Genomic DNA, 25704 nt, shown 5'->3' with positions numbered 1-25704 from the left:
GTAGTTGGGCAATCTCTGGAAAACCAGCTTATTTCTCAAAACTTTCTTACCTACCCACCTACCCACCCACCCAAGCCACACCACAATCCCTCCAATTTAGTTTCCCTGCCAATCACCTCCCAGTCAACTTCACCAGGTTCCCCTTATCCGTTTTTCGAAATGCTCTTCCCTTTATAAAAAAAAGAAAAAAAAGCAGAGGGCCTCTTAAACCGACTAAGCCGAGAAGTCACAGAATGAAACCGATACATACGTTTAATCCCATTATGACAGGCGAGTTTTCCTACCGCGATTTTACTCGATACCCAAACCAAGGAAAAATCGGGCTGCTTTTATAATTACATCCCTTGAACCTGGTTCTTTCCCCTTGATCCTCCTGCGGGAAAAGCAGCCTGGGTCTGAGTTTTGCTTCTAAAACAAATCCACACCCTTAACCTGTGTTTGTGTGTGTGTGTGTATAAATCCACACCCTCAACCTATATATATATACATATATACATATATACATACATACATATTATATATATATATATATATATATATATATATATATATATGTATGTATGTATATGTGTGTGTATGTATGTATATATATATATATATATACATATATACACACACACACACATATATATATACATACATACATACACATGTATATATATACTCGGTGTGTCTGTGTGTATTGGTTGAGGGCGTGAGTTTGTATGTACTGTATATATACACACATACACACACTACTGTCCCTTCTCCCTCGAAAGACTCCCGGCTTCTAAAACGTCAGCAGGGGCACAATTTAGGCTTTTGGGCTAAAAACAACCAGGGTTAACAACGAGTCCTGAAAAATGCGATTCCCTTGGCACAGATTTTGTGTCTCCGTCCCCGAAGTTTACACACACACACACCACACAACCTTCTCTTGCCGGTCTCTTGCCATACGGGTTGACTTTAACAGCCGAGGGGTCCCCACTGCTCCTAAGCCGGGAGCTCAACTCGCGGAGCCTTCCCAGCAAGCCTCAACTTTTTCCGCCGCCGCCGCCGCCCCGCCGCCCCTTTTCTCCGCCTGCTTCAACCCCACGTTAAAGCTCCCGCTTCGGACTCACAGCGCAAGGTGTGGAAGGCGCAGCGCGGCTGCTTCTCGAAACTCTCGCCCAGCAACAGGACGCGCTCCTTGCTGTCGAAGAGAGCCCGAGCCGAGCCGTTCATCCCGAGACCCCCGCTTCCCGTTTCCTTCCTCTCTCGCTCGCCTCCTCACTCCAATAGTTGCTTCCACTGCCCTGGTACATCTCTCGCGCTTGCCAGTGGGGGGAAAGGGGCGGGGCTGCCGAGCGAGGCCACGCCCCGTGTCAGACTACCCTCGCTCCTCACTGGATGAGGAGCTCCGAGCGCCGCCTTCCTTTCCTCTAGAAGCGGAGAAGGATCAGGGAGCCTAGAGAGAGGCGACGCGAGGAGAAACGGCCTCCTCTTCCTATTGGCTGCGACCGTCCGGGGAGGTCATGCTCACTGCCGGCCAGTGGCCGTCGGATAAAGCCGTCCCCCCGCGTCGCTGCGCTTTAGGATTCTAAGGAGGAAAGACGTGTTATGCTAATGAGAACTGCGAGGAATAGGCCCGCCAATGGGAGGTGGCGAAAGCGAATCTCTCTCGCTGAGATGTGGAGAGCGCCGATTCTATTGGCTGGAAGCGCTCGTGATCTCACAACCGTTGGCATAACAGCGCCATAAACGTTTCCGGTCGGGAGAAGAGGCGGGTGAGAGAGGGTTGATGCCGACGTTCAATGAGTGGGGTTTTTGGAGGGGTGGGGGGAGGGTGAGCGGCCACGTCGTGCCCGCAATGAGCACTTTGTGACGCGGACAGTTACTAAAATGATGCTGGGACGGAGGGAGGGGAATAACGTGAACTGGTTTTTGTAAAGAATGACACGGGATTACTAATTTCTCCATTTTTCTTCATCTTCATTTTCTTCATTGATTTCTCGTTTACTTTTATAAAGTGGCTTTTTTAAAAAACCTCAATCTCTCTCACAGTTAAGCCCAGGTCCCAGTGATCTATGATTTTGTCAGTAGTTCGAGGGTGATTTAGCATTAGCTCCTTTGATTGGTTTTTTTTCCCCCGCCACTATTTATATAATTCTGGGATTTTGGCAGTGGTGAAATCCAGATTTTTTAACTACCGGTTCTGTGGGCATGGCTTGCTGGGCGTGGTGTGGCTTGGTGGGCGTGGCAGGGGAAGGATACTGCAAAATCCCCATTCCCTCCCCACTCTGGGGCCAGCCAGAGGTGGATATTTGCCGGTTCTCCAAACTACTCAAAATTTCTGCTACTGGTTCTCCAGAACAGACAGTCAGACAGATTAACAGAGTTGGAAGGGACCTTATAGGTCATCTAGTCCAACCCCACACTCAAGCAGGAGACCCTATATCATTTCTGACAAATGGCAGTCCAATCTTTTCTTGAAAGTCTCAAGTGATGAAGCTCCCACAACTTCCAAAGGCAACTTTTGTTCCATTGGTTGATTGTTCTCACTGTCAGAAAGTTCCTCCTCATTTCTAGGTTGAATTTCTCCTTGGTCAGTTTCCATCCATTATTCCTTGTCTGGCCTTCAGGTGCTTTGGAAAACAGCTTGACCCCCCTCATCTCTGTGGCAGCCCCTCAAGTATTGGAACACGGCTATCATATCTCCCCTGGTCCTTCTCTTCACTAGACTAGCCATGCCCAGTTCATGTAACCGTTCTTCATATGTTTTAGTCTCCAGTCCCCTAATCATCCTGGTTGCTCTCCACTGCACTTTTTCTAGAGTCTCAACATCTTTTTTATAGTGTGGTGGCCACAAATCTGGATGCAGACTCTAGGTGTGGTCTTACTAGGGCTTTATAGAGTGGTATTAGTACCTCACTTGATCTTGATTGTATCCCTCTGTTAATGCAATTTAGGATTGCCTTGGTTTTTTTTTACTGCCACTGCACACAGGACCTGTCAGAACCTGCTGGATTTCACCCCTGGATTTTGGGTTGTCTTCCGTAGCTATGTATTCACCAAAATTTAACCTGTTCGGCTTCTTTTGAGATCCCTCAGCGCTGGCTAAGTACCACCACATTCTTACATCCTTGACTTTCAGTCGATTGCCTTTTTTGTCACACCTTATCTCACAGTTGTGTATAGGTAGTTCTTGATGTACAACCTTTTGTTTAGTGACTGTTCGAAGTTACAGTGGCACTGAAGAATGTGATTTACGACCGTTTTTCACACAAGGGTTGTAGCCTTCCCCATCGTCCTGTGATCAAAATTGGATGCTTGGCAACTGGCATGTATTTATGACAGTTGAAGTGTCCTGGGCTCATGCATCTTCTGGTGACCAAAGGCAATGGGGAAACCAGATTCACTTTAGAAATTGTGTTACTAACTTAACAACTGCAGGGGTTCAAGAAAGGCAAGAAACATCTTAAAATGGGACAAAATTCACTTAACTTACTTACATTCAAATACATTTCAATCACTTAACTGTCTCGCTTATCAACAGAAATTTTGGGCTCAATTGTCATAAATCAAGGATTACCTGTACAGCAGTGGGGTTTAAATCCTCCCCTTCCCCCCCCCCCCCATGGGTTACACGGGGATTATTGAATCCATTACAACCACGTGATTGAGAGAAACTGATGAGAGATCTCTTAGTAAATTTCATGGTCAGTGGGCATTTGAACTTGGATCTGTCCTGTCCAGTATCTCAATATTTTAATCTTGCTGGCTCTGGAGAGGATATAGAAGTAGTCCCAATCTGGGTATGACTGCATGAGATTCACTGCATGAGATTCACTGACTGCTAAACTAGTCATATGAGCTAAGTTCATACAACATGCGAACTAAAATATAATTGGCAAATTGAGGTCCAGGACTAGTATGTTGTAGGGCTATAGGTTATTCAAGAAACATACTGAATTTGGGAAGACTGAGGCAAACATCTAAGATAATAAAGCGCCCTGTGTTGAGAAGTTCGTTTTCAACAAGGAAAGAAAAATACAGTTTGTATTAGAAGTGATGTGTTTATTACACCAGTTTTAAGAACATAAAAGCTTTGTTGGATCACACCCAGGGCTTGTCTAGTTCAATGTTGTCATATAGATGATTATCAGATGTCATCCAAGATGTCGCAAGTATCAATTGTAAAAGCATTAATCCTCTTCCCCTTTTTCTCCCTGCAGTTAGTAATTAAAGTTTGTTGTTGTTCAGGAGGTAGTGAATAGCTTATAAAACTAATACCCATTGATATATGCTCTTCTACAAGTCTGCCCAACACAGCTTTAAACAGTGGATCTAAATGGATGCCTGTGTCTATTGCTCTTATGTTCATAATTAAATTATGTGTTGGTAAAAAATATCCTATTGTCAGTCTTAAATCTCCCAAATTCAAAGAAACAGTAGAAACAGTAAAGTGTATGAATTCGATATTAAAATTAGTTTCTATTAAAATATCTTCCATGGAAGTCTGATGTGGATTTTATTAGATGAAATCTATTTACCATGTTTCCCCAAAAATAAGACCCTGACTTATATATTTTTGAACCCCAAAATAAGGGCTTGGCCTTTTTTTCAGGGGGTCTTATTATTTTGGGGCACAATTTGGGTGTGGCAGGTGGGGAGGATTGGGGGGGGAGAAGAGATGGCAAGAATCATGGCTGCGTTTGCAGCCAATTGAGGCTGCAAAAGCAGCAGGAGGCCCCACGCGTCTCACGCCCCCTTCAAGAACAGTCTTACCTCAATCGGTTGCCAAGAGTGTGCGTGTGAGAGGGGAGGGGGGATGGAGAGGACATTGCTGCCAGCCCTAGGTAACTCTCCGAGGTTGGATCGGAGATCTCTCTCTTTCCCTCTCCCTCCCTCCCTCCCTCCCTCCCTCCCTCCCTCTCTCTCTCTCTCTCTCTCTCTCTCACACACACACACACACACACACACACACACACCGTTCTTTCTTGGGATCGCACACAGACGCCCCTTCCAGGATTGCAAGGCTGAAGTCTTTGGATGGAGCATTTTGGGGATGTGTCTGTGCTGCGATCCAAAGTAAAGAAAGATCAGCAGGAAAAGGGGAAGGAAGCCGGCAGCTGTGGAGGTGCTCTGGAGATCTGGACAGAGTTGCACAGCCCTCCCTGGCTCAACTGATCAGCGGGCAGCAATTATGGGACTGAACCTCCAGGAAGTGACTGGGGAAGGGAAGGGCTGCCTCCTGTGCTGGTCATGCCCAACCCTTCACTTGGGCTTATTTTGGGGGGAGGGCATATATTTATCAGGCTTGGCCTAATTTTTGGGACATGTCATATTTTCGGGGAAACACGGTATTACATATTGGTTAAACTATTACTTGCCATAAAATATCACTTACTAAAGATCTTGGGTGACTTTTTTCCTTTCTTTCTGTAGTTAATGTTATGTGAAATGAAGCCACTTCCTGTGGATTCTAGAATATTGTCTCTGACTGCTCAGATTACTGAAAGTCCTGATCAGGATATTCCTGTGTTGCTGCTAAAGTTAAAAGGTAAATTGAGATCTTAGGTGTAGCACCATAAGGTAAAACTAAAACCTGCTCTTGCACCGAGCCTGCTATGCTATGATTTTAATATGTGTTTTTAATTTACATGATCAATCTTGGTGTTTTGTGTAATAGTGATCCAGGAAATGAGATGTTGGAAGGCAAATAAGGAAAAGGGGGAAAATAATGCTTGAGGCACTAAGATTGGAAACCAAGGGGAAGAAACCGAAACTATTCATATATTTCTAAATTGGTAGAATGGGCTGATTTTATGCTTCATATGACATTTTGGCCCATTAATTAATCATTTATTTATTTATTTATTTATTTATTTATTTATTTATTTAATTTATATACTGCCCTATTCCTGAGGGACTCAGGGCGGTGAACAGCGAACGATAAAAATACATGTAATACAAACGTTAAAAAAAAACCAATTAAAATATACTAAACACTCTGGTCCTAGATAATTCAAGACATCCCAGTTTAAAGCAAAATCAAAAGCAATATAAAGGGAAAGTTAGGCCAGGCCGGCCTGCTGAAACAGGAATGTTTTGAGGGCACGGTGGAAAGTGCGCAGATCCGGAATCCTCTGTATCCTCTGGGGGGAGCTCGTTCCAGATGGTGGGTGCCCTCACAGAAAAGGCTCTCCCCCTGGGGGCCGCCAGTCGACACTGTTTGACTGACGGCACCCTGAGAAGCCCCACTCTATGGGAGCGTATTGGGCGGTGAGAGGCTATTGGTGGCAGAAGGCGGTCTCGTAAGTACCCCGGTCCTAAGCCATGGAGCGCTCTAAAGGTGGTAACTAAGACCTTGAAGCGCACCCGGAAGACCACAGGGAGCCAGTGCAGCTCGCGCAGGAGGGGAGCCACATGGGAGCGCCATGCTGCTCCCATAACTCCCATAACTACTACATATCATGGGATGAGAATTAGAATGTGTTTCTGTATCTTTAAATCTAACAAAAAATTGTATGATATGAATTATATAAAAAGAGAGCCAATTATGAAGGACACATAATACAGATTACTTTGAGAGCCAGGAGTTAGTGAAAAGTTAGGAATTTGGTAGCATGTTTTCTGATTAACAATTTTTATAAAAAGTCATGCTTGATCAAATCCTGAAAGCTAATATCTTTTGATAAATGTTTTACTCAGAAAAGGTATACCAGACTTATAATAAGAACTATTATTGATCTGTTAGCAAATCAGATGCATGTTGGCTCAATACACTGAGCCATAATAAACTGGTCAGCCATATTTTAGCTGTGGCTGTGCTATGCAAACTCGCTATAAATGGTGTATTTATAGTTCAGAGTATCACACAAGCCTAGAAAATCAGGTTTAGTAAATTATGGTTATTTTAATCTTGGTAAGCATATTATGCAAATACTCTGAACAAAATGAGACAGAGAATAAACCACAGTATCATTTCAGTTGGAGAAACTGTCAGTTGCTAGAGCGCTGCTCTCCAGTAAAGGAAGTTACGGCCAAAGTTGGTTCATTTCAGCTGTGCAGAATAAGGAAGTCTTACTTTCTGATTACCAGAATTCCAACTCAAAATTAGTCTCATATTACTTTATTATGGACACTGTGCACATGCCGTATGTTCAAAGCATTTTCTCATTGACTAAACAGTATTTATTTATTTACATTTCTACTGTCTTCTTGATTCATTTTATACCACCAGTTTGATTTTTGGCTGCATTCTTTTTTTCTTTCTCTTTAAAATAACTTTTAATAATATATTTTCTCTCTAAAATAAAAAATAAACTTTTTGATGTGAATTACATAGCTTGCTTTTTATATTTTATCTAACAATTGGTTACCTGTACTTTAGTAACTGACGAGACAATCCATGACCTGTTGGATCATTGTTTCAGAGATATTTCTTTACCAGATTTCTTAATATCTTCAACAATTGCAAAGTTTCTGATATTTTTAAAAATTCAGAGAGATATTCAGAGATGTATCTGCCTTGAAAATAGCCCTTTGAACATATATAGCACAGTCAAACAGTAATTGACCACTGGAAATGTTTTATGACATTTTGTGTGATGTTGTAACCTGCTTTATGATATTGTTCGTGTCATAAAATATTTTATAAGATTTGCCAAATTTCAATTCCATGTGCGTTATGGGTCCCAGATTTTGGGTGCACTCTGTTAGTTATCCCATTTGGTTTTTCCCTATGGTGTACCGTATTTTTCAGAGTATAAGACGCACCTTTTTCCCCCCTAAAAGGGGGTGAAAATTTAGGTGCCTCTTATACACCAAATGTTGCCCCGCCCACCCACTGGCCCCCACCCTTTGGCCTGTGCCTCGCAGCAGTTACTTTCTTGCAAGCAAACAGCAAGAAAAAAACAGCTCCTTTCAGCTTCAACATAGATTAATCAGCACAAGTTGATTAGATCGGCCTCCCGACTCTCAGCTGATTTGCTTTCAGCTGTTTTGCGCAGGGCTCTGCTGCTTGCTGCAAAGATTGCTGGAGCAGATTTTTTTTTCCTTGTGCTAATCAAGCTATGATGAAAACGAAAATAAAGCAGGCTGTTTGCTGTTTGCTGCAACAAGGCAAAATTAGGCAGAGGCAGAGACTTTTTCTTCTTTTTCCTCACCAAAAAAGGTAGGTGCAAACAATGGGAAATTTAGGGCAAAAGAGGAGAGTTCAAGATTTTAAACACAAAAGAAAAAAAGGAAAAAGAAAAAGGCAAAAATAAAAATGGGAAGGAAGAAAAAGAAAAAGAAATGAAAGAGAAAAATGTTATAAATATTTAGAATTGAAATATGAATAATAGTAAGAAATAAATGGGAAATCATGATTGTAAAAATGAAATAAATAATAATTGGAATATTTGTCTTTGTAGTTTTGAAATCTAGACAATGATAAGTTTTTATTTTTTTTTAGAAATATGAATAAGTATAAACTGTAACAATTGAAATACCTTTAATGGTATATGGTGGTGAAAGTAAAAAGGATTAAATTATAGCTTGGATAACAGCTAGAACATTTTTAAATTTAATTAGGGAAATTGTAATGATTAAAATATTTTTAATTATATATATTTTTTTGGTTTATTTGGATTTATATTTGGATTTATATTGTGATGAAAGTAGAAATGATTAAGTTGTGATTTGGAGAATTATATGGGCAAAACTATGTGGGTTATTGGGAGAGTTTAAGATGTGAAAATGAGTAACTTAAGAGGGGAAAATTATTTGGTTTATTATTGGTAAATATAATTGATTTGTAAGAAATTGGATTGCATGGAAATAATTGGAATATTCATGTTCATATTGATTAATATAAAAAAAGATAGTTATATAATTAATTGATTTATATTAAAATGTTGAATTTGTATTAAACAATTGTAATATTACATAATTAACCAATGTGAGGTTGGATATAAAAATAGATGACAGTGGGAAGGGATATAATATAGAATAGAAGGGAAAAATTGAATTTGATTAAGATTAGAGATGAGGATGAAGGGTAATATTGGTTTTTTTTAAAAAAAAAGATGAGAAATAAATATGGCAAAAAGAAAATATAGAAATTGTAAATTTAATTGAAATGACTAAACAATGTTTAAATTTGTGAACCAGCCAAATTGTTCTGTCCCCGTCTCACACACGCACACAAACAGACAGCCGGGGGTTAAATAAACTGGCAGACAACCAATTCTTCCGATAAGAAGCTTGGCAGCAACCCAGTAGCTGCTTGCCAAGAACTTTACTCACAAACAAAATACACACAGTCAAGAATTGTCCAGTTCGTAAAATAAATCCAATGCCGATAATGTTGTTTCCAAAGATGCAATGTGACTTGATAGTAGTTAGTTTTGTCTGTCACAGAGTCTGAATGGCCACCTTACCCCCTTTTATACCCTGTGGGGTGTGGTCCAGTGACTCAGCTTAATCTCTGGCACGCCTTTTCTTCTGTTGCGGGCGCTTATCTCTGCGACGCTGCCGAGGATCCAGCCAAGACTCATTTCTCTCATCACTGTCCACCTGTGGCTGCGTGGACGTGCTTGGCCCTGGCCCTATCTCTTGCTCTTCGGCGGACACCGAAGGCATTGCCAGAGAGGAGGGTCCTGGAGAGGGAGGCCTTGCCAACTCCTCTCCTTCACTCTCAGAGTCCTCTCCTGCCGATGACACAGACTCAGGTAACGGAGCCACAACACAAATACTCTGTTCAAAGAAAATACATTGTACAGTATGTTTGTATGTGTGTTTGTCTAAAAAATTTTAAAAAAACTTTAAAAAAAAAACAACAACCAAAAAAGGTAGGTGCGTCTTATACTTCGAAAAATACGGTATCTGTTCACCATGTTAAATGTTACAGAAATCAGAGTTTTAGTGGTATATGGATAGATGTTCCAATTTATTATCTGATATTGTGTTTTTGCTACGCTCCCTTCTGACCTGTCTTGCAGCCCTCTGTATTTGTTATTTGTAGAGGGATCCAAACTTAAGTAGTTCAATTTTTTTTCTTAGAAATTTTAACGAGTGCATCCCCAGGAAGTAATGAATCGAAGAAAATTAAACAAGACTTATACTACTATGATCTAGTCCAGTACTGTCTACTAGTCCTTAAGAAAGATTATACAAAAGTGCCTGGAGGATGGACTACTGCTGCCCAGATAGCAGAGATATTAAGGTAAAAATACTGCACAGTTACACAGCTGTATTCCTGCTCTAATAACTCTGTATTAGCCCGTGGCTATACTATTTGCAAATTACTGAGGGATTTTTTTTTTCTTTTCCTTCTCAGTCAGTGTTGTGTAGGTCTTGAGGTGAAAACAGAACGTGAAGAGTTTTACAGTAAACTGCTTCCTTCTGCAGTAGACAGCCTCCTCTTTTTGGGAAGGCGTTTGCAAGCACAATTTGTTCGGGCAATCAAGGTATTTGAGCCATTTTGTAATATCTTGACATACTAATACAGGCAGTCCTAGACTTACAACAGTTCATTTAGTGACAGTTCAAAGTTACAACGGCACTGAAAAAAGTGACTTAGGACAGTTTTTCACACGACTGTTGCATCATTCCCATGGTCATGTGATCAAAATTCAGATGCTTGGCAACTGGCTCATATTCATATTCATATTCTTGACTGTTGCAGTGTCCTGGAGTCATATGATCACCTTTTACAAACTTCTGACAAGCAAAGTCAATGGGAAAATCAGATTCACAGCAACTCTATTACAGTGATGCACTTAACTGTGGCAATAAAGGTTGTAAAATGGGACAAAGTTCACTTGTTAACAAGTGAATTTTACTTTACCCTTAGCAACAGAAATTTTGGACTCAATGGTGGTCATAAGTCGAGGACTACCTGCATAGAAAAATGTTGATATTGGCAGGTGAGGGTTCCCACCTGTTCTAATACCTGGCCTAAAAGAAAAAGAAAGGCACATTCTCTCTGAGAATGTCTGAATCTCTTTCAGATGAACAGAGGATATTGTTGCAGCAAAAGGTGGAAAGCTGTATCAAACTGCACCCTGTAAGTCAGTAATACCTGGCCTAAGTGACACTTACCAAGAAATAATTTCTGTGCTAGACTGTTACCAAAACTGTGCATTGTCCCTTTTTGATAATGCATGATAATACTCTGCTTGACAATATGGACAAGGAAATTGTTGAACTTAGGTTACTATGAAAATACATCACATATAGCTCATTAATCGTTTATTCAGAGTAACAGAACATAGAATTGTGGCAAATATTAGACCTGCCTCTGGCTGTAGGCTGATGCTACAGTAAATGTTGCCAAGGCAGATATTCTGCTGTTGTCTCTTTATGTATTGTTTTCCTTTTGCAATGTATCTGTACTTACATTTTCAAGTGATGAGAGTAATCGATACATAATACGGTAAATTCTAATAATTGTATTTGTCCATTTATTTGCATGTTTCTGATAAAACAAAGAACAGAAACTAATAAAACAGCATTTGCTTTGCAATATTTTTAATACCTGAAAAATACATACTACTAACAGATTTCACAAAATGCTCACACTGCATCTAATTTATGGCTGTACAGACATGTAGTTTCTAATTCAAAACACAATAAAAGTATTCCAGTTGATTTAGCATTAACATTTCTTCCTCCCTTAACACTTAATGACATATATCAGCTTTCAACCTAAATTGAACTACATCTTTCATCAGCCTCAGTATCATTCCTAATAGGAATCATGAAAGTTGATGTCCCAACCATATTAAAGGTCACAAATTCAGTAAAAATAAAAATACACAACATTCCATGTTTTTAAGATAATTGTGATGTACAGTACACTTTTGCGTATTAGTTATTGCTAAGAGACATGCTGGATCCTGCAAAGAAATACCTTATACTTGGTTGGAACCAGGTGTGAAATGCTACCGGTTTGCTCTGGTTTGGGCAAACCAGTAGTGATAAAAATTAAAAGCGAAAAAAAAAAAGCAAACTGGTAGTAAAAAAAAAAAAGCTACCAGTTCGGGCAAACCAGTAGTTTAAAAAAGCTGCCGGTTCCTCCGCACTGGTATTTCTGACGATTAGCTGTGCAGCAGGGTTTAGCTTTGCTAGAAAGCAGGAAATACTGCTTTCTAGCAAAGCTAAATCGCGCACCATAGCTGATCCCCCCCCCCGCTGTTCTACTTACCTTCCCATGCCTCCTTTTGGCACGTACTGTGCATGTGCACACACGCAGCATCCACCAAAAGGAGGCTTGGGAAGGTAAGTAGAACAGCGGGGTGGGGGGGAATCAGCTGTGCAGCGGGGTTTAGCTTTGCTAGAAAGCAAGAAATACTGCTTTCTAGCGAAGCTCAATCGCGCACCACAGCTGATCCCCCCCTGCTGTTCTACTTACCTTCCAAAGCCTCCTTTTGGCGCGTACTGTGAATGCTTGCGCGCACACAGCACGCGTAATGTGCGCACTGCATGCACACATTTGGCATGCGGGGTGCATGCACGGCCAGTGAACCGGTAGCAAACTGGTTCGGATTTCACCACTGGTTGGATCAGTCTCAGAATAAGAAGGAAAAAGATTATTTTCTTAAGGTGCCTATGCTGACACTTAAGTAGATCCCAGTCCCTTTCTCAGTTTTAGAAGAATATCATCTTTTTAATAAGTATAGCTTGAGGGTATAATCACTATTTAATTTATGTTTTTCAAAAATTTTAATCATAAGTTTTCCTTTATGTTTTCATTAAGGATGAAAAAAGGAATGAATTTCTACATTGTTTCAGGACAGTGACTGATGCCATCTGTTGGTTGTGTAGAGGTCACATCCATCTAGTAGAAAATGGTAAGGGAAGAAAAGCCCTTGAATAACAAGCCAATGAATAACATTCATTGGGTATGAATGTTATTATAGTTTCTGATTCACCTGTGATCTGCATTTAGAGGGTTGCTGTTAGCTCCCACTCTCCTCCCCTGAAATAAAATTTAGCATAGATTGAACTTCTGTTTGAAATAGATTTCCTGTTTTTGCACTAGTGCTTCAAAATAAACACTTCCAGCAATTGCTGACAACTGATGATGCTGAAACAACAACCCAGACTCTGTCACTCTTGCAGAATATTTTAAGGACCAATAGGTAATTATATACCAAAGTGTATCTTTTTAACATTAAAAACAATTAGTTTGAAATTCATCCTAAAATATGAATAGCTCCTCCAGGTTAATTAGCTTTTCATCTTCATAATTCCATATTCTTCATTCTAAAACAAGAGATACAAGATTATGGCTATAGTTTAAAGCTAGCGTCCTCCCCCCCCCCTTTATTTTTTTGTTAACTGGTGGACATGGTTGGCATGTTGGACATAGGTGGAGGCTTTCACAAAATGAATGCTGAGAGAGGTGCGTCCCTATTCATGAAATGATTATTGCAGGGATGTAGCCGGATATAGAGCATCTGTTGGGAAAAAAAATGGTGCCTGCCAATACTGTCCTTGAGATACTCCTATTATTTTTTCTCAGTAGCTCTTGGGAGCCAGTGTAGAACATTGCCAACTGAAGCATCAGACGGCTTCAGTTACCTATTATTTCTCTGTTCACAGGATGCTCATGGGGCTCATTTGCAACATGCCACCTTCTCATTTATTACATTTTTTAAATTGTAAAAGGCAGATGGGGTGGGAAACCTGACATGCATCAAATAAATGGATATTGGAGTCCCCTGACGTTTGAGTTGGTAGAGCCTCATTCAAAGGATTTAGTGTATTTTTATATTACAATATGGTTGGGGTTCGTCTAATCCTGCCCCATTTCCCATCCACAATTTTTATTCCAATATGATTTCCTCTCTTTCTGGATTTCTCAGTAAAGCATTAGTTCAAATAACTGAAGAGGCCCTACACTTCCTTCTGGATGAACTTATTTACAAGATTTCCTCTACCACCAACCCTGCCAGAGGAAATGCAACTGTTAAACTGTTACTTTTGATCACAGAATCTGATGCCCAACTTGTTATCACAGTGAATGCTCGCTACAAAGGTTTGTCCAAAAAAATTGGATTTTGAAAAATATTATAGAATAATAAATGTTGGCATTGAACATTCCTTGGAGTAACTGTAATCCAAACAGTTCGTTACATGTATTGGTTCTCCAGCTTTAGCACTCATGTTATTGATTGTAAAATGTATTAATTGGGCATTGTTTTGAAACAGTGAATATTATGGGTGAAGTCCTGTAAAGGAATCTATCATTATGTATTGTAAAACAGGTATAATTGAAGGACATAATATGTATATATGTTTTATATTGCCATAATCATATACTAGAAAAAGCAATGGATATATTTATTCAGTCAGTCAGTCAGTCATTTATTATGAATATATATACTGCCTTTCACCTGCATTCAGTGCAGGAAGTTTTATTATCATGTCCTGTACAATCAATCCATTAATTAATTAAGCTTTTCTTTGGCTCTTTCATTACTTCTTGCCACTGGTGTACATTTAGTGTGGAACATTCTAACTCTTATCTTAGTATCTGTGCCACTAGTAATTTATAATTGACATCTGTAGGGTGAATAAACAAGCACTTTTTCTTAACCAAGTAGCATATTTATCTTAGCACATCTCATTTATTAAGGGCTACATACTCTTCTAAGCAAGCAATGGACTGGCAAAGGATTTGACAAGAATCTCAATCAATTGCTGGATTTGCTGGATGCAGAAAACTCCAGTTCTTGTGGTCCACAGGTACGACACAGGTATACTGTGTGTTTTGTAGAAAGAATTCTGTGTATGGTGGAGGTAGCTCATGTTAGATCTTACCAGTGTATTCATACGTGTTTCATAATTTCTAATCTGGTCACATAATTGGAATGTGGCTATATGAAGGAGAACTATTGTAGAAGCATTCTGAAATTGTAAGCTTAATTCTTCATAGGGAGTTTGCCATATCTCCAAACCTGGATCAGATCTCTTTCTAATTAAATTATAAACCAGCCTTGGTTGGAATGTAGACTAGAAAATTGTCAAATCAAATAAAGTTCATAGAGAATGTACATTCTTAACATCTACAACCATTTAATTACCACACGCAGTAGTTGAAAAATAAATAAGCTAATTTGTTGATTTCAGAAAATGCATCAAGCAGCGTGTTTAATCCAAGCATCTTGGAGAGGATATCAGACGCGAAAAAGATTAAGGCAGCTTCCAAAAGCTATAACTATCTTGCAAAGGAAATTTAGGTAAAACTCTGGGTTTTTTAAAGTGAAAACAATATTGTATTGTTAAAATGGCTTGGAAAGTAAAGCTACAGTATAAGGATTTTCCAGACCTCCCATCCGGCCAGGGACATCAACATAGGTATGTATTTATTGAATAAAATCTCCATGTGTATGTTTTTTTTAATCTGGAGATATCCAGAGGCTTTGGAGGAATAAACTTATACCGGTATTTAAAGTCACAATAGGCATAATTTCTCTGTGTTGATCTTCTAAGAAGAAACTTGTTTCTGAAGAATTAGAGTGAAAGAATTAGATTAGAATTTCTTCACTCCCTTCTGTATTTATGCATTGTCTGAGGCTTACATATTTTTCCTATTTCTTATTTATTTATTACATTTATATAGTGCCCATCTTATCTAGAGGCAATTTTGTTAATACTACTATGATTAATTCCTTTCTTTGCATTCATGATATTCTGGTAAAGATATGGTGCTGAATTGGAATTATTTTATGGCTTTATATCCCAATTATTTTTATTTGTTAATGTTTTTTTTTTATTGTGGTTGGACTATGCTATAACCATACCCTGGTTTATTTATAAAAATACCAAAAGTTCTTAATTGGTACTTGTTTGAGGAATCCACTAGAGGGCAGATTTCATTCATGGATTTTCAACCCTGCAGATTATTTTCAAAATGAAAATTCCATGCTTCATTGCTACACTACACTCTATATAGTGTAGTGTATACCACTATATAAGGTATAAATTATATTGCCTGATCCCAGCATGCATACATGGAGTATGGAGCACCGGGGAACTGCCAGAGGACTGGAAAAGAGCTGATGTAATTCCCATCTTCAAAAAAGGAAAAAAAATAGATCCAGGAAACTACAGACCTATCAGCCTGACCTCAATAACAGGGAAGATTCTGGAAAAGATAATCAAACAACGAATCAACGAACACCTAGAAGCAAATAAAGTAATAACCAAAAGCCAACATGGATTTGTCAAAAACAGATCATGACAGACTAATCTCATTGCATTCTTTGACAAAGTGACAAAATTAGTAAACCAGAGGAATACTGTCGACATAATGTACTTGGACTTCAGTAAGGCATTTGATAAAATAGACCATAACATACTACCAGATAAAGTAGAAAAATATGGGTTAGTCAGCATCACCATCAGATGGATTCGTAACTGGCTAACCAATCGCACTCAACGTGTAGTCCTCAATGGAACTGCATCTACATGGAGGGAAGTATGCAGTGGAGTACCCTAAGGCTCTGTTTTAGGCCCAGTACTCTTCAACATCTTCATCAATGACTTGGATGAGGGGATAGATGGGGAACTCATCAAATTTGCAGACGACACCAAGCTAGCAAGAAGAGCCAACACTCCAGAAGATAGGCTTAAGATAGAGAAGGATCTTGACAGACTTGAACATTGGGCGCTATCTAACAAAATTAAATTCAATGGTGAAAACAATTAATCAGTGGAACAACTTGCCTCCAGAAATTGTGAATGCTCCAACACTGGAAGTTTTTAAGAAGATGTTGGATAACCATTTGTCAGAAGTGGTGTAGGGTTTCCTGCCTAAGCAGGAGTTTGGACTAGAAGACCTCCAAGGTCCCTTCCAACTCTGTTATTCTATGCTAAATAAATAATTTGTGTATATGTATGTGCATTTTAGTCACTCTTGACTCCAGGGGACTGCCTAAACTAATCCCTGCAGTTTTCTTGGTAATATTTTCAAGAGTAATTTGCTCTTGCAATTTTCCTGGGCCGAGATAGAGAGTGACTGGCTCACAATCAACCATCTGGCTTTATGCCCTAAGTAGAATTAGAACTCACTGTGTCCTAGTTTCTTGCCTGGTACTTTAACCACTATGCCAAAATGACACTCTCATATACATAAGTGTATGTGTGTGTGTTAAAAGAATGCTTTTGTTTACTCTTCATATGATTCTTCTCAGAAGTGCTTAATTGCCATTGCTGAAAACAGCTGAAGTAGATCTTGCTTTTAGATTCAACTAAGTAAACTAAGGTTTACTATCACATACTAGCATACCTCATTAAGTACTATAAAATAATATGGGACCAGAGGAAGACACGGCCATGTCTTCAAAATGGAAGGGCAAGGAGGGCAGGAGTCTAGGCAGTCACTGATGAGTTTATTTTTGATATTCAGAATTTAGAATAGGTACTAAACTGGGGCCTAAAAAAAACCCCACAAGAATTACCTAGAGATTGCAAAATTAATCAAAAATAATGCCGTTCCTTTAAAAATAGCCCAGACCTCCCCAGATAAAAAAGATTCCCAAAAATATGGCTTTGTCCACTCTGGGGAGGATTTGTTTTGGCTATGTGTTGTGGAGCAATCTATTTCCTTTTTTCCTCCATCAGGCAATTAAGAGTGAATGTCAGTAATACATTAAGAAACAAATAACATTGCAATTAATTGTCCTTAATTGCTTAAAGGAGTTTAAGCAGAGCTGAATGGCCACTTCTCAGGAACACTATAGTAAGAGGCAGGAAGCTGGACTTCATGATGTTTGAAGTCCCTTAACTCTTTCTGTCTACAAATGGCTAGGCAACTTTGGTCTGTGGAAGAGCAAATGGCAGAAATTCTCATGACTTAGCCCTAAACTGTGCTAAAACTGGAAACAGTTTAAATGTTGAAAACAGCATTTTCAGTGGGTTGTTGTTTTTTTACTTGTTTATAGAGCTAAAAGAGAAGAGGAATTACAAAGTTTAAAAAGACAGAGAGAAGAAGAGTGTCTCCGTCAACAACTGCAGCTTCAGAGACAAAGAGCCATGAGGCTGTTTCATGAGCGGCAGCTGACATTATTGGAAATTGTCCATGCAGGTATAGTTATTACAGAACCATGAGGAACCATTAGGGGACACGTATCCCCTTCACTTTAATTTTGATTTTTTTTTATCTTTGCTTTATTCCCCAAGGTGACATCATTGATACTCTAAAGCAGGGGTCCCCAACCTTGTGAACCTCAGGGACCACCAAATTCAGAATTTTAAATCCCTCAGACCACTAATACGAATCTCTCTCTGATTCTCTCTTTCATTCTGTCTTTCTCTCTCTCTCTCTGATTCCCTCTCTTTCATTCTCTGTCTCTTTCTCTCACTCTCATTCTCTCTCTGATTCTCTCTCATTCTCTCTCTCTTTCATTCTGTCTCTTTCTCTCTGTGTCTCATTCTGATTGTCTCATTCTCTCTGATTCTCTTTCATTCTCTCTCTCTCACCCACTCTTTCTTTCTCTCATCTCTCTCCCCCTTTCTCTCATCTCTCTTTCTCTCTCCCACATTCTCTCTCTGATTCTCTCTCTTTCATTCTCTGTCTCTTTCTCTCTCATTCTTTCTCATTCTGATTCTCTCATTCTCTCTGATTCTCTCTTTCTCTTTTTCTCTTTTATTCTCTGTCTCTTTCTCTCTGTGTGTCTCATTCTGATTCTTCCTCATTCTCTCTCTCTCTCTCTCATTCTCTGATTCTCTGTCATTCTCTCTCTCTCTCACTCTTTCATTCTTTCTCTTTCCCCATCTTTCTCTCATCTCTCTCCCCCTCTTTCTTTCTTTCTTTCACTCTCTCCCACTTTCTCATTCTCTCTCTCTCTTTCATTCTCTCTGATTTTCTCTCTGTCATTCTCTTTCTCTTTCTCTCTCTCATCTCATGGACCAGCCAGTATCTTGGGGCTGAGAGGAAGTCAAGTATCTCCCCGAGAGACCAAGGTGCACGGAGCACCAACAAGGGCCAGAAGAAATGGCTGCGAGATCCAGCAAGAGACGAAGCTTCACTCCCGCTCTGGAATATGGAGCAAATCTCCATCCCTTGCCCTTCCCTTGCCAGGCGAGGAGTAACTGGGAAGGGAGGGCGAGGGGCAGGGACAGCCACTGGTGGGTTCAGAAGACAAGAAGCCACAACAGGGGGAAGAAACAGCCCGGGGTTGCCGCCACCCGTTGCTTCGACCCACCTGCACCATTACCTCATTCCAGCTGGCGAGGGCTGAGTTGCAAGTTGCACAAACCTCCCTCTACAGTGGAGATTTACAGCCCCACCATGAGCTGCCTAGCCAATATTCCAGAGCTCTAGTCACAGGACTGGCCATTTCTCATCCTGGAGCAGCTCCTCCACCCAGGTGCGCCGCGGACCACCGCAATTTTCTCACAGATCACTGGTTGGTGACCACTGCTTTAAAGGACTTTTATAATTTATGATGGATCTATTATCAAAGGAATAGGGCAAAATGTGTAGTAAAAAGTTGACTAACAAAGGCATAATTCAGGATAGGTGCATTAAAATGTATATGAATCATACAGTACATGTTGTATTTGGTATAACATCTATATAATGCACAAATAGAGGATGGGGCTAGCACAATAATAATGTATTATCAAATATTTAGGTATTATAAATGAAATCACATCTGTAATAATCATGTTATAATATTTGCGGTCCTGTCGTATTAAAACTTAGAATTCAGTTGCAATCTCTGGGTGGAGTACAAATTGGGGGTCTATATCAATTCTGTGATGTGATTGTGCATATCCATGAGGTAGCAGATAAGCTTGCTTTGCCTAGATGGCTATGGTCTACAAAATGATGGTGCAAGTAACTATAGTGGTTTTCTGTTTTAAAAAAATGTTTTACTCTAACCCTGTATGGTTTCTCTTCTGCATTTTTAATCTAGCTGGAATGAAATTCAAATCTCTGCTTGTGTGAATTCTGATTTTCTAATAATGAATATATGCTCTTTATCTCCCAGGTCAAATAGATAAGCATATGCATGAAATGAAAGAGAAAGCAGCCCTAACCATCCAAAGATACTGGAGAGCATTTAAAGCAAGGAGAAATTTTCATCAGCAAAAAAGAAATCTCAAGGAATATAAAGCAGCTGTCCTCATTCAGAGAGCGGTCAGTATGTAAATCAACTGTTGGTATGATACAAAACATTTTGCATCAGTATATTAAAAAAAAAAAACATTTCAAATTCAGGACCTCCCCTGCATCTTCTAATTTAAATTTGTAAATTAAGATGTTCATGGAACACTGCTGTCTACAAAAATCTAAGTACTTTATTAAAAGCAATGTTTCAGAAGGTCTGGTCTGCAAGACTTACATTGGAACAGTATTTAAATAGCATATTTAAAACTATTCCTGTTTTTGTAATCTTGCTACCAGTTAGTCAAATTATTCCTTACGTCAGTGATGCTCTAAATTAAGTGGCTTGAACCAGGCTGTCATTATTGAAGTAAATCTTGTTCTAGTTTTATCTGCCTGAAAAAAAGGTTCAAGAGGGGGGAAAAAAAACCCTGTGATTTTGTCACAACTTTTTTTTTTTTTAATTTGATTTATATGCCGCCCTTCTCCGGAGACTCAGGGCGGCTTACAATGCGTTAAGCAATAGCCTTCATTCTTTTGTATATTTATACAAAGTCAGCTTATTGCCCCCACAACTGGGTCCTCAATTTACCTACCTTAGAAAGGATGGAAGGCTGAGTCAACCTTTAGCCTTGGCGAGTTTCGAACCTGCAGTAATTGCAGGCAGCTGTTCTTAATAACAGGGTGCTTTAGACCACTGTACTACCAAGGCAAAAATGCTGCTGTAGATACTAATTAGCAAAGAAAATACTGAGGTACATTGATTCTTGATATCTTTTACCAAGGATATTCTTTTTTTTTTATGGATTTATGGACTTCCTACATAGTGTGTTGACCAAAGAAAACCCTAAATTTAATATTTCTTCTTCAACCCAGTAATAAGTGGCAATTCTAAATCTAATCTCTGTAATTACTTTATGGTTCAAATAAGTCCCTTCTTGATGTCTTTTTTAAAACGTGAAGGCGCAACATTAGCTGCATCTGCAGCTCTAATGTTTTCCCACCAGTTCAATTTCAGGACTTACTAGAATGAGTTGTAAAGAATGAGTGTCATTCATGGAGGATTAGGGCTCATGGCCAGCATTACAGGATCCATCTCCTTTCCCGTGCGTGAAGAGGGTATGGAGAAAACTGCTGGGTCCAGGATATGGCAGTTGTTTTAGGAAGATACACTAAAAATGTTCTAACATACGTAGCTGTTTAAATGTGATCCATCAGGATTGGTCTTGCATTGAAAATAGCATTGATGTAACATTTCGTTTTCTAAAATTTCCATGCTCACTGAGAAGGTATTCCATGAACCTGACCTACGTAAATATTAAGATTCTGTAAAGGGTTGACACTTTTTATTAATATTTTGTTTCAATAAGGTGCTTAAATTCTTGGAAAAGAAAAGAAGAAAGGCATATTCTCTCTGGAAACAGCCTGAATCTCTTTCAGATGAACAGAGGATATCATTGCAGCAAAAGGTGGAAAGCTATATCAAATTGCACCCAGTAAGTCATCATTACATCCCTATCCCCTGGATGGTCTCAAAAGTGTTTTTTTCTTCAAAAGGCAACTGGACTGTTTTTTCCTTGAGGAAGAAGAAGAAGATGTTTTGCTTCTCATCCAAGAAGCTTTGGGCCTTTGAAGCATCCCACAGTCATATGACTACATTTTAAATAGTTTTGCTGAAAACTGGCATTTACATCTGGTTTCCGCACCCATAGTAGACCATTGATTCACTTAAGGGCCACATTCAGTTGATGACCACTGTGATTTGCTTAATGACCTTTACAAAAAACTTTGTAAAATCAGGTTGGTCATGTGATTGACCCATTTTACAGCTATCAAGAGTTACTACCATGATAGGCAGGCTCCATTACAGTCATAACTTGAGGACTACCTGTAATAGCTTTACAGCATTGTCTTCAAATCTTGAAGTTATAATCCATGTACATATTTTCTTTAATTCTATTCCCTTTACCTAATAAAACATGCCAATAATCTGTAAATTTTTATAGCTATATAAACTGAAACTATGCCATGGATAACCTGCTTTGCTTTTATTTGATATGGGAAACATAAAATATTTGGTAGGGTTGTTTGGGTCTTTTCTTTAATCTAATAATAGGAAGTTGCTTCTTCCTGAACCTTAATTAAGAAACGAAATTAATTCAGTGATGGATCAGTGGCTTCAGAGAGAAAACATAGAAGCACAGTGATTAGATTCACCAGTTCCCAAGGAATGCAAATGTTGTCCTGCAGACCCTTACAAAGGTTTGAAGCTGATAACTGTTAATGGTGACAGAGACTGTAATTTTTCTCCAGGCTTCTGCAATGTCAGAAGAAATGAGCAGAGAACTTCATCATCAAGCCCAGGAAAAACTAGCCCACTATATGCTGAGAAAAAGAAAAGATCAGAAAGCAAAACAACATCGAGAGGCTTTGCTAGCCCAAGTTCACACAGATGTGGATCAATTGTTAAGTATGTGTCTTATCTTATTTTGGTTTTGCATTGATTGTCTTCCCAGGTTAGCTCTGATGTGGTGAATGCTGATTAATATCACACCTGAATTATTCAAGTAGACACTACTTCACCCAGCTTGAATTTTCTTCAGAGATCATCATTCCTGTGTAAATTATGAATTCACATAGCCTGTTGATGCTTAAGTATTATGGTTCTAAAATTCTATTTTTCACATTGACCATTATCCTACCCATGCATATGGAGGTGCTGAAAGAATTACCATGAACATTTTGGCAAATATATCATATGCTTTCAGTTTGCAGTTTTGAGCTGTTCTAATGTTTTCATAAACACATGATCACACGCATATGATCTTAGCACTCTTATTCTGGAGGAGACTAGAGGACCCATAGATACATCTTTCATTTATTTAGCAGAGTGGTAGTTCCATTCTGGCACATGTATCTGTATCCAGTCCTTGTGATTATCTGGCTGATAGACAGAACAGCAACAGGAGCAGTGCATCACCTTGGTGTATGCTGAACCTGATGGCCCTGAAAGCCAGCTGGACTTTGGGCCACTCACTCCCTTTCAGCCCAACTCACTTCACAGGGTTGTTGTAGAAAATAGGAGGAGGAAGGTGTGTTGGATATGTTTACCTCCTTGAGTTATTTGTAAAACAATAAAAGCAGGATATAAATAAATTTATATTATGTATTGTATGTATGTATTGTATGTATGTAATGTATGTAAACACATACATATATGATACATACATACATTTGTATATTTTATATATATATATATATAAAGAACTGGAAAAGGAAAGATTATAAAGAAGCTGTTTCCAATCTTCTTGACAGCAACATTTATAGATATATTTTACCCTCGCTCTCTCCCAGGTTATATCATAATTTTGTTCTGTCCCTAAACTATTTCTATTTCTGTCCCTAAATTTTTCTAAGTTCAAACCAATAAATTATAAGTTCTTTTCTTTTTTTAGTAATATGTCTACAAGGGCTTCCCAGTCATTAGTAAATGTAATTATTGATCTTTCTCTAATCAAACAAATTAATTTTGCCATTTCTGCTAGTTCAGTATGTCTAATATTTTCCACAATATTCTTCAGAAACAACACTAGAGGCTTTTTGTGTTAGAAAATTCAAGTGATACTTTCCCCATGAGAATAATTTATGGTCAGTTTTGGCCCACTCTGTTATTATATTACCTGTCAACACATGCTCTCTGTTATTAGTCCCATCCTTGACAATTGCTTCCATGTAGAAATTTTAGCCTGTAATATAACCAATGTTGTTTAGTTCTTCAGGAGTGAATAGACTTGCCTTTTAAAATGTTGGTTATAGTTTTGCTTCTATCATTTTCAGTCTTCCCTAAATTTGATCTCTACTTCCAAACCATATACTTATAACATAGCATATTTTCATCTAAGATAAAACATAATAAATAATCGGGGCAGGGGGAGAGCTTTTTATTGTTTTCTACCACAAAATAAGTAGTAAAATGTACTATACTTTTAAAGGATTTGCTGATAAAATTCAATTGGGCTCTAAAACCTGAAAAATTAGTTTCAGATTAAATGTAGTTTGTTCTAATCTTTTAAAGCAAGTTGCGATCATAAATGAATCTTATGATAGCAAATTACATATGTTAGACATAAACTCTTATACATTCAATCTTATTTATATACAACCTTACTTCAAACTGCCAAGAAAAAACATTATGATTTTTATTTATCATCTTTTGATCTGGACAACCACTAATTTCTCACCCTTACATGCTTCCCTCTGTTGTCTTTGGTTTCTTTCCTTTCACAAGTGTTATGTAGTATGCACTTTACTTGTTAGAACTTGCTTCGGTGTACTTTAGCTGCATTGCTCCTATATGTATTTCCTATTGCATCACTGTAGGATGCTACTTTGAAAACAAGATGATAAAAACTGCAAATATAGAGAAGGTTAACCAAGTCTTTTAAAGAATGACATGTATTTTTGCCATAGGTGCTCCAAGTCTCTCAGAATGTACCATGAAGGATCTGAATGTCTTTATGAGCAGATCAGTTCCTGTGGTAGCTAAAGCCAAACAATCCCATAATACAATATTAAAATATATGCAGTGGCCCTGGTGGAAGAAACTTGAAGAAGACTTCTTTAAAGAAGAGGTTGATTCAGTGGATCCTGCAACTGCTGAATTGGAGACTTTATTCATCGGTGGAAGCAGAACATGATTATTATACAACATATTCTAAAGAAGTAATTGTGCACTTTTTCTCCCATGATTTCCCCCCAAAATGTATTAACTATTATCTTCTGAATTCATAATAAAATTCTACATTCCAGATATTGAACTCTGTGTAGAAAGTCTGAATCTGACTGCTCAGATAATTTCAGATGATCTGTAGAAGTGTATTGTATACATTTCTATACACTAAGAATTGTATAATTTTGACTTTTTTAAATGACATTTAAAACTGGATGCTGTAGATTTAGAACTATGGGTACACAGAATAAACAAGGAGGGAGATCCCAAATTATCATAGATGTATGCATATGTGTTGGGGAATAGCTTTTCTTGTGAATAATCATCCTGTGTTCATAATATAGAGTCTTTCTGCCTGTTTAATTGTTAAGATAGCATCTGAATTTGAATATAAGCCTTTTGGCTGCATGCACTTTACCAGATGTGCTTGGTGATTCCTCAACTCCTCTCATAGACACAGAAAAGCTCTATTCTTTTAAAAGACAAAAACAGAATTCCAGACTTGTGAAGCAAGAGGTTTCCGTATCTAAACTAGGAAAATAAATAGAGTGTTCTGAATCACCCCAGCAGGATTCAGATTATTTTAAATCCTTTGTTACAGAAATCAGTACTGTAATTGCTCTAGTTAAGTCATTGCAATGTTTTAATTTATTCTGCCTGATTTAAAAGCCTTGTTCTCTCCCCTTCTTTATTTCTGCATACTTAGGACATTCTGAGTAATTTCAGACTGAATTTAAGATTTATTTAATGTCTAGGATGATGACAAATTTTCAAAACCATCTCTTTCTCAATATCTCTAATTATAGTCGACTGGGACGATTGTGTTTGCTCAGAGTATTGAATGTGTTTTTGTAGATCAAATTCATATATCTTTTGAGTTACTTAAATAAACATCTTTTTTTAA

General features: G+C 38.5%; 2 protein-coding genes across 3 annotated transcripts in view; one reads left to right on the top strand and one right to left on the bottom strand.

Annotated features, from left to right (window-relative positions):
• Window positions 1–1651, bottom strand: part of EAF2 (ELL associated factor 2) — a 17015-nt gene extending 15364 nt beyond the window's left edge. The window contains exon 1 of the mRNA XM_034422682.3: window positions 1101–1651. Within this exon, the coding sequence (XP_034278573.1) occupies window positions 1101–1203 (103 nt within the window). The 5' untranslated portion in view covers window positions 1204–1651. The remainder of the gene's footprint in view (window positions 1–1100) is intronic.
• IQCB1 (IQ motif containing B1) lies at window positions 1341–25704 on the top strand. Of its 2 annotated transcripts, none has more exons than XM_034422670.3 (14): window positions 1341–1745; window positions 5407–5521; window positions 10009–10171; window positions 10286–10415; window positions 12707–12800; window positions 12992–13091; window positions 13818–13990; window positions 14591–14700; window positions 15085–15194; window positions 17901–18043; window positions 19956–20104; window positions 21442–21567; window positions 22385–22541; window positions 24542–25704. In XM_034422670.3, exons 2-14 carry the CDS (start codon window positions 5410–5412, stop codon window positions 24766–24768), a joined length of 1794 nt encoding a protein of 597 aa, XP_034278561.1. In that variant the 5' UTR covers window positions 1341–1745; window positions 5407–5409; the 3' UTR covers window positions 24769–25704. The 2 variants fall into 2 exon arrangements, with proteins under 2 accessions (XP_034278561.1, XP_087737876.1); XM_087881750.1 differs by lacking the exon at window positions 1341–1745 and adding an exon at window positions 2926–3079.

This window comes from Pantherophis guttatus, chromosome 1, assembly GCF_059756535.1.
Source record: "Pantherophis guttatus breed Tessera chromosome 1, ASM5975653v1, whole genome shotgun sequence".
NCBI classification, from domain to species: domain Eukaryota; kingdom Metazoa; phylum Chordata; class Lepidosauria; order Squamata; family Colubridae; genus Pantherophis; species Pantherophis guttatus.
This window is presented reverse-complemented; position numbering and strand designations above follow the sequence as displayed.